Raw genomic sequence first — 18,345 nt, 5'->3', positions numbered from 1 at the left:
GTAGAATTGCAGATCATTACCACTGCCCAGGACCATACACTTTAGAGGGGATCTACTTTAACTTCCTAGCCCAAGAAGGCATCGCCTCTCCATCTCAGACTTATTTGCACCCACCATGTGCCAGTCGCTCTGTTGAACACTAGAAAGAAATGGAGATGAATAAAACGCAGCTCAGTAGGTACAGGGATCCAAGAGGGGTTTGGACCTACTGCTCAGAGCACAGAGGAGGAAGGAGGCCACTTCAGGAGAGAAATCAGGGAAGGCTTCTTGGAAGAGGTGGTAGTTCACCTGTCAGAACCTTGTCCCTCACTTTATGTTTGGGCCTATTCCTGGCTGTGAGAATGCAGGAGTGGATGCTGGGCACAGTTCACCATCCTTCCTCAGCAGGTGGGCCCCAACTCAACCTTCCAAGACCTACCGGGGATTTGGCTTTTGACCTCTATCCTTGACCCTGTGACTTCCCAGACTGCCTTATGTATATCCAGGCTTTTCTACAGGTACAGTGTTGTCTCCGCCCTGGCAAAACCAGGAGTTAAACAAGAGCCTGACATGCTAGGCCAAGCACTGTAAGTGCCCACCTAGGTGTGCTCCCTGTGAGGAATCCCTGCCTTGGTCAAGGATGGGGAGGATGGGCTAAGCACCGCTCTCATCCTGATCTCCTGGGGTGCGGGGCTGGGGGTGGAAGTCGGGGGAGGGGGGATCACTGGAGAATGAGTTTGCGCTGGATCTTGTTCAGCTTGGCTGCCTTTAGTAAGCAGCTCATTCACAAGTGAGCACAAATTAATACAGTACAAACCGGCTGCATAAATATTATGCTGTAATTGATTGTCTTCTGTAATCAAAGGCAAGGCTGCTGACTTTGTTACTTTCCCTGCCTTGCAACCGCTGGAGGAAGACTAGGGGAAGGGAAGTGAGGGTGTAGAGATGGATTTTGCGGCAGGTATCTGTTTGCAAGTTGTGTCTCTGATGTAGTGAGAGGAGGATACGGCCCATTACATCCAGATTCAATAAGTATTTATCAAATGCCTGCTCTGTGAGAGGTACTGAAAGACACATTATCTTCTTTCATTATTGAGTTAATAGTAGTAAAGATTTGATAACATGTGCAAGACTTGATGGTCTTTACAATAACTTTTTTTGGGGGTAAATATTGTTGGAATTTCAATAATCCTCTAAAGACATGGTATAAAGTTATAAGGAAAATAAAAGGATTTTATTTTATTTACAGCCTTCTCGCTTAGCTTACAGAATTCACAAGGGACAGAACAACAAGATCTTCCATTCCGGGTAGTTAACCACTTTTCTCCAGCTAGTACCAGGGAGGTGTGACCTGCCTCCACTTTGATGTCTAAACAATCGAAATGCACTGGAGTTGGCATTTTTAAGTCACTTCACACAACACAAGAAAGCAACGCCATCTTTCCATTTACCTGCCAATGGCTGGTCGTACCGGGAGGAGTGACTTCGTGGGGCATCCGCTCCCCCCACCTCCACCCCCCTTCTGCCAGGACTCTCTGCCCTTTGGAGGATTTGGAGGGAGCTCTCCCCTTTGGGAAAGCAGACTTCGAAAATTCACCAAAACCCCTTTTACTCTGTGGAGGAGAATGAGTGTCAGAGGCCGCCTAAATCCCCAGGAAAGCTCAGCCCTCGCCCGACCCCTTCGAGTTCTGCAGTTTTCCTAACCTTGACCTGAAGTCAGCCGTCTTTAACCCCTTTCCAAAACGTCGCTCGTGCTGGGCTGTCGTTTGAAAGGAAAAACAAAACAAAACAAAACATCCAAACCTGAAACCGCCCAATTCGGAGACTCGGGGAAAGGGCACTCGCTCCCTGGGGGCTCGGGACCACTTCCCGGCTACCCTACCCAGGGATTTTAAATTATCCCGAACTGCTGGACCCCTTCGCGCTTCCCGTGCCCTAACCCGCTCCCCGCCACTTCCGTCTTCACACGCCGGCAGGAGGGGGTGGCAGCACAGAGGCGATTTTATTCGTATTTTTTTTCCTCCGGGTTTTGTCATGGAAACGCTGACACACAACCTCCAGACGGCCGCCGGGCCGGCGGGGGACTGAGGGCTTTTGGGACCCTGCGGGAGCGCGGCGCGCACTCTGCACTCCCCGGGAAACAGCTGGACGCGACCAAATCCCCGGTAGGGGCGGGGGGAGCGCGACGCTCCGCCCCGGCGCTCGGGTCCCTCCCTCCGCCCGGCTCTCCGCAGGCGCCCTCCCCTCGCCGGGGGCTGCGAGTTGCATTTGGTAAAACCCAGCCCCGGAATATATAGATCATTGGAGCGCAATGAAGTAGCCTGTGGAGACGAGGGAGGGGGCCCGTCCGACAACCACAGAGGCCGGCGCAGAGGCAGCGGCAGCGGCAGCGCGGCTGCACCACCATCACCGCTCGCACCCCAGCCGCCCGGCCCGCGAGGAGGCAGCGGCTGCCGCCGGCGGGAGCGGAGGCGGCGGCGGAGAGGCGAGAAGGAGCAGCAGGAGGAGCACGAGCGCGCAGCCGGCTAGTCCACGCATCTCCACTTCCAGAGCAACTCCGGCGCCTTCCACACCCTTGCCCAGGGCTCGGGGCTCCGAGAGCAGCCGCGGAGCCAGCCTGATTCTCCCTGCGAACCCTGCCGAGCCCTGCCCTGCGCCTCCCGGGCTCCGCTCGGCGCGGCGGGGTCCCCGCTCTTGCGCTCCGGGAGCGCCTCCCGGACACCCGGGTCCCCGCAGCCAGGACAAAGCCATGAAGCCGGCGCTGCTGGAAGTGATGAGGATGAACAGAATTTGCCGGATGGTGCTGGCCACTTGCTTGGGATCCTTTATCCTGGTCATCTTCTATTTCCAAAGTATGTTGCACCCAGGTAGGGGGCGCGTTAGCGTGGTTTTGTTGGATATTTTCTTCTCTCTCGCGCTTTCGCTCCCTCGCTCCGCCTGGCTTCTGCCTCTTCCAACCTTACCTCTTCTCCATGGGCCACCTCGGGGTTCCTTGATGACCGAGTCTGCCCACATCACCGGATCGCGATGAGGAGGAGGAGGAGGAGGAAAGATGTGCTTCCTTTTCTTCTTCCTGCCGGCTTCGGGCTGGAGGATGGGACCAGAGGGGTGGTAGTTTTTTGTTTTTTTCTTTGTGTCTCTTGTCTGTCTGCGAGGTAGCAGGGCAAGGTAGAGGCTGTAGGAAGCTGCCGGAGGTGGGGGATCGGTTTAAAGAGCACGAAACTCCCTCGCCGCTCCTGCCGAGATCTGAGGATGAAAGAGGCGCCGGGCGCCGGCCGCTCAGCGCTCCAGCACGCTGCCTGTTACTGGCTGGAGGGCAGGGGGTGAAGGGTGCGCGCCCCAGAGAGGTTCCGAGTCCCCTCCTAGAACTGGGCAGCCCCCGGCTAGGCTCCCACGTGTCCTGGGCTTGGCACAGCACTGAGCAGGTGTGGGGAGAGGTTGGGTGCCTGGCTCTGCCCCTCCTCCAGGCTGGGGAAGGGGCACGGCCTCGGCTCTTTGCCCCCGGGTTCGGCTACGCCTTGACCTTGCGGTGGTGCCTCGGGGCCTGCTCCCTCCCCCATAACCCCTTTCCCCCTGCTTCCCTGGGGAGACTCCGAGCTCTTGGGTCGCGTCGCCATAGTTTGGGAGGAAACTTTGGCCAGGTCCTGGGCTGATGGTCAGTTTGCAAACCCCACTCCAAGGTTTTGAGCATCGAGTCCCCTAGCGCCCTCCGGTCCCCGTGGGAATGAGCCCTGTCCCCACCGTCCCCAGTGCCTCAGGTTCCACTCCGGAAATCTGGACTGGAGGAGGGACGAGGCTCGCCCCTTCGGAGGGGTGCAAAGGAAAGTTTGGGACCTGGGGAGGGAGGGGCGCCTGCGAGTGTGGCGGCCCCAGGTTCTCAGCTCCTCTCCCAAGCCCAACAGGTAAAACCTTCCAAAGAAGCTTCCAGGGTGAGAGGAGTCTCACGTTGGAGCCGTGGTCCACCACCCCCTCAATGCCCAGCAGGCCCCCACTGGGCCCCATTGGCTCCCAAATCCGTTTTCCACGCCTCGAGTTGCTTTTCTCAGTATAGCCACAGCAGTAATTTGCTTTTATAGTTGCAAGGAGGGAGCTGGAAACACACTTCCTTCCAGGGACATAGGGTTGGTGTTTTTGCCTCCTGCCTTCTCCTTTCAGTGTGTATATAACACTTTCAGCAGGCGCAGCCTTATATTCATCTAGCCTGCCTTTGGGTGGATGGCAGAGGAATAAAGCCGTTCTGTCCATCACACAGGCTGTCTGGTGCAAGATTCCTTGACAGCACCCGGGCATGATGGCCCCTCTGCCCCTGCTCTGCCTGGAGCCGTTGTTAAGGTGGCCCCATGGCCAAGGATCTAGTCCTAGGGTCTGATACCACGGTCTGTAACCTCAGGACATCCACGCCAGCCTTGTACAAGGTGGCTTTTGTTTGCAGCTGGATATTTTTAGTTTCCTGTCAGCAAACTGCAGCGGTGTTTGTCTCCTCACCCAAACTGGTGGTTGTGAAACTTCTAAGGGAATTTAAAAATGGACGTGGCTTGCCTACCAGCAGCCAGGCGGTGGTTGCCGTGGGCAGAACCAGACAGCAACATCCCAGAGACCAGGCTAGAATCCGCCCCCCGTGGGAGGCTGGGTGGTGTGCCCATACACCGAGGCTCCAGCCCTTTAAACAAAGGGCCAAATGATTTGCTTTAGAAACTGCAGATGTGTTTAGGCCACTTACAGTTTTGCCTGGACCGAACATGTCAGGTAATTCTCTGCACAATTGCCTGGAAGGAGGATCAATATTAGGCTCCAGCAGCAATGTTCTTTAGCTTCTCTGTACTTCTTGGTTGTCCAGTGAGACTAACTGGACCTGTAAAACTACCTCTATCCGTGGTTTTCATGCGTCTGGTGCATTTCTTATCCTTTGTGAGACTTAGGAAATAACTTTCCAGCCAGAGATACCAGAAAGAAACTTTCAACTTGCCACTGGCACTTTGAAAAAATTTCCTGCTAGTCGGAATATTAAGTTGCCTTGAAAGCAGTGGTAGTGCCTTTCAGTCTGGCCTTTTGGAACCAGGGATAGAAGCTTTTCCAAAGCTGTCCTGATAAGGATCCTCTGTCCTTGGTCCTCTGCTCTCAAGCTTGGCTTTCCTTCCTGGTCCCGTTTCCTCCCAACAAATGGCATTTGTTGATTATTTGTGCCTACGCGGGCATGCTCTTCTGAGAGTTTTTTCCCAGTCCATAGCAAATATGACTTTGGGTACATTCTGTGAACGTGCACCTACAGGGAGTTCGATTGAAAGGTCTTCCTCATTTTTATTTGATTTTATTTTTTAATGGCTACAACTTCAGCATATGGACGTTCCTGGGCCAGCGATGGAATCCGAGCCGCAGCTGCGGCAACAAAGGATCCTTTAACCCACTGCCCTGGGCCTGGGATTGAATCCGCACCTTTGCAGCGACCCAAGCCGCTGCAGTTGGATTCTTAACCGGGACCTCCAGATCTTCCTTATTTTGAATTACATATTGTTCCATGAAAACTCCATGTCAATGGTTTATTGTTACACGGGACATAAACATTTGCGTTGATATTTGTCTTAAACATTTACTCCCCATTTTATTAAACTACCCTGTGGGCGGCTGATGCTATATCTTTTTCCTACTGCTTTGAATGTCATTAAAGAGGAGCCGATTTTTGCTTCTCTGAAGGATTTCGGGTAATGACAGCTGATCCTTTAGCCTGACTCTGCAGTTGTCTTCTCTCCACCGTGGGAGAGGTGGAAGGGACCACAGCATGGCACAGATTGTGTTGCTAGAAATTTGGAGTCCTCTGGCAGAAGGGCTATTTCTGTTTATATCAGAAACAGAATAATAGTATTCCAAAGAAATGGATTCCCGTTTTCATTGATGGCTAGAGAACACCTGCAGTGTGTGAGGAGAGAGAGAAGGAATAAAGGAAGACAGCTGGCAGGGGGCTGGCTGTCCTGGCCTCTGATTCTAATCCAGACTTCCTTGTCTTTTGTGTTTTCTAATGTATAAACTTGAGTAGTTGATCTTTAATTTGGTTGGCAGGCTCAGCAGAAGCAGGCCATGAGTAAAGGCAGTTTTCTTTAGATCTTTGACACGCTGAGTTAATAGTCTCAGGGCAGGGATTAGGTTTCAGGCCCCATTCTAATCCCAGTGTTTTTTGTTTTTTTTTTTTTGCACAGTGCCTGGCACATAGTAGGTTCTCAATAAAATATTTGCTGGATGAATGCACAAAGTGGTTAGACTCTAGGAGACCTGCTTCTCCAGTTTTCCAGAAGGTTATATCAAACCTGGCCAAGAATGCCTGGTCCGTAAGTCTGGCTCTCTTGGGGCGGTGGGACAGGGGACAGGGTCCAGACACTTCTCTGCCCTCCTGGCCTCTCAGAGACCCTGAGTCATGGATCCCTGCTCATCATGCACCAGACAGGAGCATTCCCCGTGGCCTAGATTTGCTGCTGGGAAGTATAAGGCAACGAGGCACTGCTGGCTGTCCTGGGTACTGGGGAAGCTTGGCCTCGTTTTGCCATCGACCTGTAGACACTCATCCGCAGGCGAGACCCCTTCCGTGGGCCAGAACTGCTCCTGATGTCGGTGACAGCGGAGCTACATGCCTGTGGCTTCTGCACATGTTTGAGTCCATCCGCGAACGGATCCTGTGAAAGCACATCCTGAACCTTGAAGTGTCTGGCATACCTGCCCCAGACAGCCGGCCTTTGATGGCTGTGTCAGGCCAGGCAAAGCTGAGAGGCCCCCAGGCTGCATTTGCGCTGAGTGTGTGCAGACAGCTCTTCTGAACCTTCCTTTTGTGTTCCTCTGTAGGATTGTGGTTTTGTTTGAAAGCTCCTGTTCCTAGAAGAGAAGCCTGCAGAGAAAGCCTTTTTTCTCCCTCTCTTTCTCTCTCTCTTTTATTTTCCTTTTGCAGCATGTTTACTTTCACTGTTGCCTGGGATTTCTTTGCCTTGGTTGAAAGTATTGAAAGATTATACCCTTTATTTAAAGACGTCTTGGGTTACCTCTTTGTAGTTGGCTTGATTAGATTGAATGTAAAACGCTTGTGTTATAATTTGAATCTAATTATACACATAATATGTGCTCATTTTGGACAGGCTAGGAAGTACAGAAGAAAAACAATCATCCGTTAATCTACCACTCAGAGGCAGTAGGTACTTTTTTCTGTGTATTATAGTATATACATAGGAAACAGACAAGATTGCATCACGGATTTTGTAGCTTGTTTGAGAGATGATATGTATTTTAGACACATGCATCATGATGGTGACTAGTTATTAAAGACAGAGAATTTAACCACAACCTTTTATATGTATGGAGTGGCACATACCTCTAGCTTTCTGCCTCCACCTCTTTGCAGGATGTTAGTCTGGTATCCTGCTTTTTGTTTTTTTGTTTTTTTTCCTGCACATATATTTTTTAAAAATTTTATTGGCGTATAGTACAATGTTGTACTAGTTTCAGGTGTGCAGCAAAGTGAATCAGCCGTAGATATAAATATATCCAGTCTTTTTTCCCCACATAGGTTTTTTACAAACTATTGAGTGTATTTTCCTGTGCCATATGGTAGGCTCTTGTTAATCACCTGCACATATTTAATTTTAAAGAACCTTTTTGTTGACATATGAAATGAGTTTGGAGTCGTACTAGTTCGTAGAGGCTGTCGTTATGGTATCTATCTGAAACTTCCTTTGAAAAGATGTCAGGAGGGGAAGTTCCCTTTGTGGCTCAAGGGGTCACAGACCTGACTCATATCCATGAGGATGCAGGTTCGATTCCTGGCCTCGCTGAGTGGGTTAAGGATCCGGCATTGCCGTGGTGTAGGTTACAGACACAGCTTGGATCTGGCATTGCTGTGACTGTAGTGCAGGCTGGCATCTGCAGCTCTGATTCGACCCCCTAGCCTGGGAACTTCCATATGCCATGGGTGTGGCCCTTAAAAAAAAAATTCAGGAGAATCTCAAATATGAGACGGTTATAAATTCTGGAGACAACATGAAAGAAGTGAAGGAGAAGACGCTTCCAGCATGGGGTCTCCCCTTGGCGGTTTAAATGTTTGCACCTCAATGGGGAGTTTCATAGCTGCATGAAGATAGGACAGATACAGTTAGGCAATTTCCTTTGACAGTTATAGCCACTGCCCTGGAGTCCTCATTTCATTGCCTCTGAAATCAAGTGGTGATCGTGCACCGGAGAAAGTGTGGTTGGGGGATTTCTGATGGGCGAGGGACCAAGGCATCCACTCTCCAGCAGAGGCAGCTGCTGCTTGTATTTATCTGGATGAAAAGTCATTTTGCTCATGACGAGCTCTATCAGCAACAGCCATTTAAAAACAGGAAATCAAAGGCTTACAAGCCCGGGCACCGCCTTTTTCCTTCTTAAATCCCCCAGAAGGACAAACCTCTTCTTCATCTGGGGCCGGTGAGGGGGAAAGACTCTCATAAAAGTCACGGCCTTTTGTCAGGTCAGATTCTGAGGACAACCAGATGTTGTTTTAGATGCTCATTTTCTCTTTTTATTTTCCTTTTGAGTTTTGAGACCCCATCTTTATTCCCAGGCGAGGCTCTTCCTTTGAGCTCATGGAATAACCTGATCTGTCCGAGAAAACTTCCGGAACTTGTACTTTGATGCCTCTTCCATCAGATGTCATTGATCAGAACTTGAGCGCAGAGGGGCTCTTTCTGTCTCTCTCGCTGTGTCTCTCTCTGTCTCTGTCTGTCTGTGTCTCTGGCCTCTACTCTGCGCCCGGATACAAGACAGTGTTTCTGTCCTCATGGAACTTACCTTCTAGAGGGGTAGGCAGGCTTTAGGCAAAGGCAGAAGTCACATAGGTGGCGTGTCATTGGTGCGAAGAGAGAAAAACAAAGCCAAGGAGACCAATGTGGGATGCCAGAGGCCGGCGATGCAGTTTAACAGAGAGGTCATTCTCGGGGTGTCCCTGATAGGGTGACATTGGACAGCAGGAACCAGAAGGACCTGAAGGAGCCGGCCACTGTCCGCCCAGCCCCAGGCAGAACATTCCAGACAGAGGGCAGCACAAGTCTGTTCCCTGAGGCAGGATCCTGCAGCAGGCAGCTCTGAGGGTCTGGGGCAGAGGGAGGCAGCAGCTAAGTCTAAGAGGTGGAGAGAGGTGGTGGGGCTGCGGCCTTGACTGGGGAGGGAATGAGATGCCCTGGAGGAGGTTGAGCCCAGGACCCTTGGAGGAGGGGCATGGAATGGGGGTGGCAGAGCCGAAGCCTCTTACTTGCACTCGTGTTTATCTAGGCGGCCTGTAGTGCATTGGGTGAGGCGGTTACCATGTCAAACCCACTTCCCCTCCACCAGCGCCCCCCCCAAAACTAGACCAGTCCCATTTTCAGTTTTTAAAAGCAGAAATCAGAAAAAAAAGATCTGACAGGAATTTTAACTGAGCTTGTGTTGGGAAACTCTTAAAATGTTCAGGGTGTGATCCACGGCCTTCCTAGATGTAAAACAACCATCAGCTGCCCCAGACTTATGTAGGCAGTCAAGAAAAATAGAGATGGAACGGACGGATGATTTGGGAGTGAAAGACCCAGGTGCTAGGGTGGTCCCCACTGCCTAACCCCAGGAATGATTGATTTCATCAACTCTAAGACCCCCTCCCCCCCATTTTCCTAGTTAGGAAATTTGACGTGCTGTGATTGATAGTACCTTAGAGCTGTGCTGACCTCTAACGGGTAGCCTTTTTTCTCTTAGTGGAACATAAAGTGGCCCGTGTATCTTACAGCTGATGCCCTGTAAATTGTGAAAGTGCTTTCTGTGAACCTCCAGGACCTCCATAGGGTGACGAAAAATGGCACTCAGGCTTCACCTGAGGGCCTGGAGGTACCTGATCGGCCCTGATCACCTGCTTCATAAAGGCTTTGCTGGCTGGGGGCAGAGGGGTGGGTGGGAGGGGGGCAGTTTCCTTTGTGGCTCAGCAGTTAATGAACCTGACTAGGATCCATGAGGATGCGGGTTTAATCCCTGGCCTCGGTGCTCAGTGGGTTAGGATCCTGTGTTGCCATTGCTGTGGCTGTGCCTGTGGTGATAGGACAGCAGCTGTAGCTCTGATTTCACCCCTAGCCTGGGAACTTCCATATGCCGTGGGTGTGGCCCTAAAAAGCAAAAAAAAAACAACTTTGGCTTTGGTCGGCAATAGGAAGGGGCGGGGAGTATGTTATTTAAGGAGGAGCTCAAACCTGGAAATGGACAGAGAAATAGATAGAGCTGTTTGTTGGGGAAAGTGTCCCCAGTATGGATTTGACATTTCAAGGCCACTGAGCTCCCATGGCCTTGGTCATTTCTCTTCTCTAGCCCTTTTAGAAATACCTTGTAGTTGTTTGTTTACTTACACATCTTCCTCTTTTGAGGAACCTCTGCCAGGTTCCTTTTATAGCCTCTAAGCTTGGCCAGTATGTAAGTGGTTGGCAAGGATACCTCTTCTGCCCCAGTCCCCACCTCTCCCATGTGCATACAGCCCAGAGGGAAGAGCCAGGTTGGCTTGCTGTGTCCAGTCGGCTGCTGGTATGGTCTGTTTTATTTGTCTCCTGAATCTCTTGGCTCCTGGTTTGCTAGGATTCAGTCATGTTTCAGATATCAGGAACTAGAAAGCAGTCTAGGTATGTTAGGCAGAAAGGTATTTAATGGAGGGAATCTGGTCTCTATAAAATTGTTGAGAGGGCTGGAGGCACGGAGCTCTCCACTGGGCCTCCAGGAATGAGCCTCACCTAATAGCAGTAGTACATGTAACAACTTATAGGCAAACATAGATTGGCATGGCTGCTCCCACTTAATAACTCTGTGGTCCCAAACAAGTAATGACCCACTAAATGTGTCACCACCTCTGAGACCATCTCTGGAACTGCTGAATCCAAGAACAAACCAATGACACTGGGGACCAGGGATCACAAATCCTGATTCTAGAATTCGGACGCTTCCCCACTGCAGCCACCTCTCGACATGCAGAAGGCCAGAGAGTGGTCCCTTTTGTGCTGTTGCAAAAAACTCCCACACCTCCATCACCAGGAGGGTGAAAACAACCCAGAAGGTAGGAAGACGGCTTCTCACTTGTGCCCTCTTTTTAACTCTGACGTGAGTGCTTCTGCCTGGGGGAACTAAATTCACGTTCAGAACCCTAGCTTCATCAACAGCCTCTGTGGTATAGAAAGACCTTCTAGAAGGGGTGGAATGGATCATGAGCAAACACCCAGAGTCCTCCTCACCACACCCGATTGGAAAAACATGTGAGCATCCATCCTGCATATGTTTTGTTTATAGCAAATGTATACATATTACTCCCGTTATCTAAATATGTAGGATAAGGATCTTTTTAACTTTCTAAATCCACAGTGTTTGTAAACCCACATGTTCATTATCTTCTGCAGAATTCCGTTAGCTGGCTCCTGGTCAGCTCTGACTCTTTCATCCTTTTACCTTGTACTGTGGCGTAGAAGACTCAGGGGGTAGGGGGGTGGGGGTGGGGAGAGGAATGCCATTTTCTTGTGTGCATAACTCGTGAGTCTTATCTCCAAGCTGTAGTTTCTTGACTGGGATCTCAAAAGATAATTTTTTGTTTTGTTTTTTAGGGCCACACCCCTGGCGTATGGAGGTTCCCAGGCTAGGGGTCGAATCAGAGCTACAGCTGCCAGCCTACACCACAGCCACAGCAACACCCGATCCGAGCTGTGTCTGCGACCTACACCACAGCTCAGGGCAACCCACTGAGCGAGTGCCAGGGATCGAACCCACAACCGCAGGGCTCCTGGTCAGATTCGTTAATGCTGTACCAGGACGGAGTTCCCTTGACTGGGATCTCTTTAAGCCTCTATTCCATTTCTTGAGGATTAGTTTGGGTGGAAGTAGCTGAGATAATGTGTAAATCCACTTCTGGTTCAGTGATAGATGGTGATCCATAGAAATGTGCTGAGAGCGGTGGGATAATTGAGTTTTTGCACTTTGTACCTCTCCGTCTCCCTCCTGAAGATGCCCGAGTTTCATAAATGCCATGTCACTTGGTATGACAGTTGCGGGGGGATGTTTGTGTCCATTCCTATGTAACACTAATTCACTTTTTTTTACATTAAATTTGGTTTTCTAATTTCAATGACAATGGAAGGCTTGATGTTTCCTTCCCAGGCCCCTTTGTGATAGATTGAGTGTCCACTCAATTTTGGAAGCCCAGGGTGTAGACTGTTTTTTTGTTTTTTGTTTTTTTTTCTTCCCCTTCTTTTTATAGGCACATCTGTGGCATATGGCAGTTCCCAGGCCAGGGGTGGAATCGGAGCTGCAGCTGCTGACTGCAGGCCTGGGACACAGCCACGGCCACACCAGATCCTATGCTGCAGCGTTCCTTAGCCCACTGAGTGAGGCCAGGGATCAAACCTATATCCTTACAGAGACAACACTGGGTTCCTAACCTGCTGAGCCACAGCAGGAACTCCTAGACTCTTGAAGGTAGTTGGGGATGGTCGGACCTTCTGTCTTCAACTTTGGGTAAACGTACAGTGTTAACCTGGTGCCCACTCTGGCCAAATGGTGAGTCAGAGTTTGCCTTTAGATAAATAAAATGGGTAGGACTGATATTTCCAGTATCACTGGAGGTCAGGTCTACCTCCTATAGATGTGGAGAGAAATAAAGAAACCTGGCTGGCCAAGTACGTCTTTCAGGCCTTATCAGTCTCTGGCTTGAGTGGTTATCTTAAAAGCCTTGTGAAAAAAACCCTCAAAGGCAACTCAAGTGCAATAGGTATCTGTTAGAAGCTGTTAACTTCCAAGAAACCCAGAGAAGGGAAAACACAAAGGCCCCTCTAGGGCAGAATTGTAATGTAACATGTTACATTCCTTTTCTTTTTTTTTTCTTTTTTTTTTGGGGGGGTCTTTTTAGGACCACACTTGCAGCATGTGGAAGTTCCCAGGTTAGGGGTCAAATGGGAGCTGCAGCTTCGGCCACAGCCACAGCCATAGCAATGACGGATCCGAGCTGCATCTGCAACCTACACCACAGCTCATGGCAACGCCAGGTCCTTAACCCACTGAGTGAGGCCGGGGATCAAACCCGTGTCCTCATGGGTACTCGTCGGGTTTGTTATTGCTGAGCCACAAGGGGAACTCCCTAACATGTTACATTTCTTTTTTTTTCTTTCTTTTTTTTTTTTTTGTCTTTTCTAGGGCCACACCCTCGGCATATGGAGGTTCCCAGGCTAGGGGTCTAATCGGAGCTGTAGCCTCCGGCCTACACCAGAGCCACAGCACCTCGGGATCTGAGCCATGTCTGCGACCACAGCTCATGGTAACGCTGGATCCTTAACCCACTGAGCGAGGCCAGGAATCGAACCCGCAACCTCATGGTTCCTAGTTGGATTCGTTGATCCCTGAGCCAGGGCGGGAACTCCCATGTTACATTTCTTAATGAGATACCACTGAAGCGTGGAGAGTCTCGAGGTATTTCTCCAGGAGGAGCATTACTGGCCCGTGGATGAGATGCCTATTTGACGGGCAGAGAGATCCCACCCAGTGTGGGATGGCTGCCATCCTTAGCCCTCCATGCTTCAGCGATATCTGCCGTGGTACTTGGCTGCACTCGATGGTTTGGGAAAGCGCCTGGCACATTGTAGGGGCTTAATAATTGACTGAGCGAATGACTGAGGGGAAGTCACAAACTCAAAGGTTTGGTCGCCTTTACCTCTCTTCTGCCATGGTGGTGAGGATTCAGTGAGAAACAAGATAGGAAAATACACTGAAAATGGATGCAAAAAGGTGTACACGTGTCGTTAAAATCAGTGCCCCGTGGCTCCTCTTTCCAAGACGTAAATCTTCGTGTTAACGACGATGCTGCTGTGTTTCCTCCTGCTTGAAACCTGAGCAAATGTTTCTCCGTTTCGTAGGTGTGACTACACTGTCAGGTTTACCGAGAGGGTCCTGCTTCTAGACTCCTAGGAACATCTCCTTTCTAGATGCCCTGGCCCCGTCTGCTGTGTCAGCCCACCCTCCACAGCCGAGGCCAGAACTTAGCCCTGCCTCAACATCGCAGTGTGGTGTTTTGCAAAAGCTGAGTTTATCTGTTGAAAAATCAGCCTTGTGGTTTCATGCTGAAGGCAAAGGCCATAGCTTTTCCCCCCAGTGAGGAACAAAAGTACCCCTCGGGTCCCCGTTAGCTTTAAAACATGATGCTTGAAAAACCAGAGACAGGTGTCCATCATGTCATTGCTTTCCTTTTTTTTTTTAATGATTCTTATTTTTTCCATTATAGCTGGTTTACAGTGTTCTGTCAATTTTTTATTGTACAGCAGAGACCCAGTCACACACACACACACACACACACACACACACACACACACACACACACATTCTTTTTCTCACATGATCCTCCCAAGCAGACATAGTGCCCAGTGCTATACAGCAGCCTCCCGTGGCTTGTCCAGTCCAGAGGCAATGGTTTGCATCTACTCACCCCAAGCTCCCCGTCCCTCCCCCTCCCTTTGGCAACCACTAGTCTCTTCTCCAGGTCCATGAGTTTCTTTTCTGTGGGAAGCTTCATCCCTGCCCCTTCTGAAGCCAAACTCTGAGAAGGATGCAGATCGTTCCCAGGAGCCGTGGTCGGACGCGTGGCACAGGACAGAACCCATCAGCCTGTGTCTCTGCATTTGAGCCTGTGACGTGCAGAGGAGGCCGGTCACCCCACTCTTGGCAGCCGAGGGGAGCTTCCTCTGTGGGTGGCACTCGCAGCAGGGGCCAGGGCCCGCGTCCGCCTGTCGCCGGCAGAGCAGGCACTGAACTCAGTCCAAAGACCAGACCGTGCTCCTGGTCTGAGCCAGGCCCAGGGTTCTTCAACCTGAGACGGAGGGCCTGTGTGGTCTCCACCTCGGGCCCCCTGGGCACAGTCCCTGCTGGGGTGGGGGAGGGTGGGTGGGGCGGGGCGTCTGTCCGGGCCCGCTGTTCTTTACAAATTGAAAAAGTCGCTTATGAAGCGCGTGGCCCTCCAGCTGAACTTTCCGCCTCATCTAATTGATTTAGACCCACAGTCCTGGACCCAGCACAGCTTTGCTCCCTTCTCTCCCCCAGGGCAGGCGACATCTGGCAGTGTCTGGAGACAGCCTGGTTGTCCCAGCTGGGGAGGTGGGGCATATTGGCGTGTAGTGAGTAGAGGCCAGGGATGCTGCCCACCATCCTGTAACACACAGGACAGCCCCCCAGCGAGGGATGATCCAGCCCAGAATATCAACAGTGGCAAAACCCTTCTTTAGATCCCAGAGTTTTCTGATGCTTTCCTAAAAATAACTCTAGTGAGATGATCACGGAGTGATACTATAAATCAGACACTGTGCCCACTGCTGTGCTCAGATAATCACATTGAATCTTCCTCACAACCCATTGTACAGACGAGGAAATGGAGGCTCGGAGAGGCGAAGGAGCACTGGACCTCAGGTCCCAGTGCTGGAAAGTTGAAACAGGATCCTGGCTTGAGTCTGACACCAAAGATGACTCTTCGCCTCACCAGAATATCCCATCCACGTGTTCTTGGTTTTAGCTAATTAGGTCAAGAACATAATTATTTTAGAAGGGCCGTAAGCTCAGCTGCAGATGCTCCATGGGAAATTCAGTGATAGCCCCTTCTCTTCTTACCCTACACTCTATCCCTGGCTGAGCTCATCGCCTCTGGGGCCAGTGGTGTCACCTGTGTTCAGGTGACACTCACCTCTCTTCTACTTGGATGTGCCTGGAGGTAAATGTCCAGATGTTACCTCCTGTGTGAAACCAATATCCATCCCCTCTTGGCCAGAGGAAGGGGCTGGGTGTCCTTCCTTGTGTTCCGTGGTATGAGTGTGTGTGCACCTCCGTTATGACGTGCGCTGGTGGACTGGCTCATCCAGAGCGGGCTGTGTCTTGTGTGCCGTGGGATCCCAGCACCTAGAACAGAGCTGGGGTAATAATAGCAGTTGTCTGACTCTGGGCGGCTGCAACAAAACCCCACTGATGGGGTGGCTTATAGACAACAGACATTTATTTCTTGCCATTTTGGAGGCTGGAAGTTCCAGATCAGGGTGCTAGTGTGGGGGGCGAGGGCCCCCTTCCAGCCACAGACATCTCATGTAACTCCACATGGCAAACGGGGTGATGCAGCTCAGGGGGGTTGGGAGGGGGCACTAATCGCATTCATGGGAGCTGTGTCCTCCTGACCTAACCACCTCTTAAAGGCGCAACCTCCTAATTTATTACCTTGGGCATTAGGTTTTCAACATGCACATTGGGGGGGGGGGGCACAAGCATTTAGACCATAGCTGTAGTCACCTAGGAAGCATTGACTGAAAGAATGAATGCACTGATGGTAATTGGTGACCAGGAAGAAAATTCCCCGCACTGGGATGGCAGATATGGCGTTTTCAGCTATTCCATTGCCAATTTGATTTCCAGTTTGATTCTCCAATGACCTGCCAGGCGAGAGAGCAAAGAGGGACTCATTTCACACCATGGCTAGATGGAGACACAGACAAAAAGGGAACAGCTCTCAAAGATATGGTTGTTATTGCGATATGTAACCTGTGTGTGCTCGGAGCCAGGGTCTGCAAATTCGGCTCGGAAGGCCGTTTTAGGGCAGCCCTGCCTGAATAGGAGAGGCTGTCAGCTTCAGATGTAACTCCAAACTTTCTAGTAGTCACGTTAAAAAGGAAAAAGAAACAGGTGAAATTTATTTCTGAAATATCGTTTTGAGGCAATGCATATTAAAAATTATCGAGATTGTTTTATTTCTTTTTTTGTACTAAGTCTTCAGAAACCCGGTGTATATTCTCCATTCAGAGCAGCTGGCAGTTCACACTCACCGAATTTCAAGTCCTCCATAACCACATGCGGCTGGTGGCTACCATGTTGGATAGTGCAGCTTTGAAGTGTTGCAGAGCTTTCTGTGTATTGCCTTAGGATTTGGGGGTTCACTATGTTCTCTCTTTCTCTCTCTCTTTTTTTTTTTTTTAAATTTTTGCTCCTTTACCGCTTTTTAAGGGAATGTTTTCTTTCCTGGGTTCCAGCTATGCCTCTGGGAAGACTGTTGACTCTCTTAGGACACTAGGTCTTAAAAATGAGATATTCGTTGTGGAGTCATAAATGTGTGGATACTCAGGGATCTTCAGAGTCTTCTGGCCAATCAGTCGTCATCTGAAGCATGACCTTCCTGATGAGAGCCTTGCAAACTCTAACGGAGAGAGAGAGAGAGAAGCCATCAACTTCATTCTGCAGATGAGGCAATACAGACGCAGGGGGGTGCAGGGAATTGCTCAAACTCAGTTTAAAGTGGTTCTAATGCAAACGTTTGAGTGCCAAGACTGGTCCAAGGAAGGTTCACTCTATTGAGTGGGCGGAAGCACTCATGATTAACTGTCTCACGGGGCCAAGTGTGATTGGGGTCAGAGAGAGAGACAAGAGGAGTGATTGCTTTAGAGTGGTGAAGAGGAAGACTTCCCAGGAGAGGTGACTTTGCACAGGGCCCTGAAGGATGCGTGGAGAACTAGGGTGGGTGGGAAGGAGAGGCCATGTCTGCGGACACAGGAGGCTCCAGGGTGGAGAGATGGCTGGACAACCAACCTGGAGGGCTCTGAAGCCCCTGAAGTTTGACTTTTATTCTTGGGACTGGGGAGCCATAGACGGCTTAGGGTCTCCTGTTTTTCCGATGATGACATTTATGTTTAGTGCAATGAAACTCTCTTGTTTCACGCGAAGGGCAGAGGTTTTCCACTCACTTTCTGAGAATGAACTTGGAGCCATTTGGAAATAGCTGCTATTACCATCGTTTAATGGGGGAGAGAGGATGATTCATGAATGCCTAAAGTGCAAAGTACCCAACAGCTTAAAAGCACTCTGGGATGGGGTTTAAATCCGCTGTTTGTTTGCATCGCTCGGGCCAAAATGAGAGCCTTGGAGTTGCAGTTTGAGTCTCTCGGTGGCTAATGGTGCCCTGGGTTCACCCTCTGAGGCCCTGGAAGGAGTGGCAGGACTGTGTTAAGAGCTTCGGGAAGGCGGGTTTCTCGAGTTGGTGTGAGCGGTTGGGTCTGTCTGGGGTCAGGTCGTGGCTGTGGGGCTGTCCCCGGAGCTGAGCAGTGTCTGCTGGACCAACGTCAGCCCCTTCCTCCTGGGAACTGAGACCCCAGGCTTTAAGGCCCCCCAGAGACTCGCCCTGTGCGCTGCGTGTGGGCTAGGCTGTCCTTGTCTCGATGAAAGATGCCGCCCTGTGTCATCTTCATATCAAAAGGCCGCCTCCTTGGAGTGGATGGGCTAATTGTAGAGCTCTTCCGCCGCAGAACCTTTGTGCTGGGTACACCCCGAGAGCCCCTTCATTTTCTCTGCGAGCCTGTGGCA

General features: G+C 50.6%; 1 protein-coding gene across 2 annotated transcripts in view; it reads left to right on the top strand.

Moving 5' to 3' along the window:
• Window positions 1-2,066: 2,066 nt before the first annotated feature.
• Window positions 2,067-18,345, top strand: part of CHST11 (carbohydrate sulfotransferase 11) — a 275,589-nt gene continuing 259,310 nt past the window's right edge. Inside the window, exon 1 of one of the 2 annotated variants that reach the window (XM_047788129.1) lies at window positions 2,067-2,831. In XM_047788129.1, the coding sequence (XP_047644085.1) occupies window positions 2,729-2,831 (103 nt within the window). In that variant the 5' untranslated portion in view covers window positions 2,067-2,728. Of the gene's footprint in view, window positions 2,847-18,345 lie in introns of both variants that reach the window. The other variant, XM_047788128.1, reaches the window with a different exon arrangement.

The sequence above is a fragment of the Phacochoerus africanus genome, chromosome 7 (genome assembly GCF_016906955.1).
Source record: "Phacochoerus africanus isolate WHEZ1 chromosome 7, ROS_Pafr_v1, whole genome shotgun sequence".
Taxonomy (NCBI): Eukaryota; Metazoa; Chordata; class Mammalia; order Artiodactyla; family Suidae; genus Phacochoerus; species Phacochoerus africanus.
The sequence above is the reverse complement of the archived record's forward strand: the minus strand, read 5'-3'. Positions and strand labels throughout refer to the sequence as shown.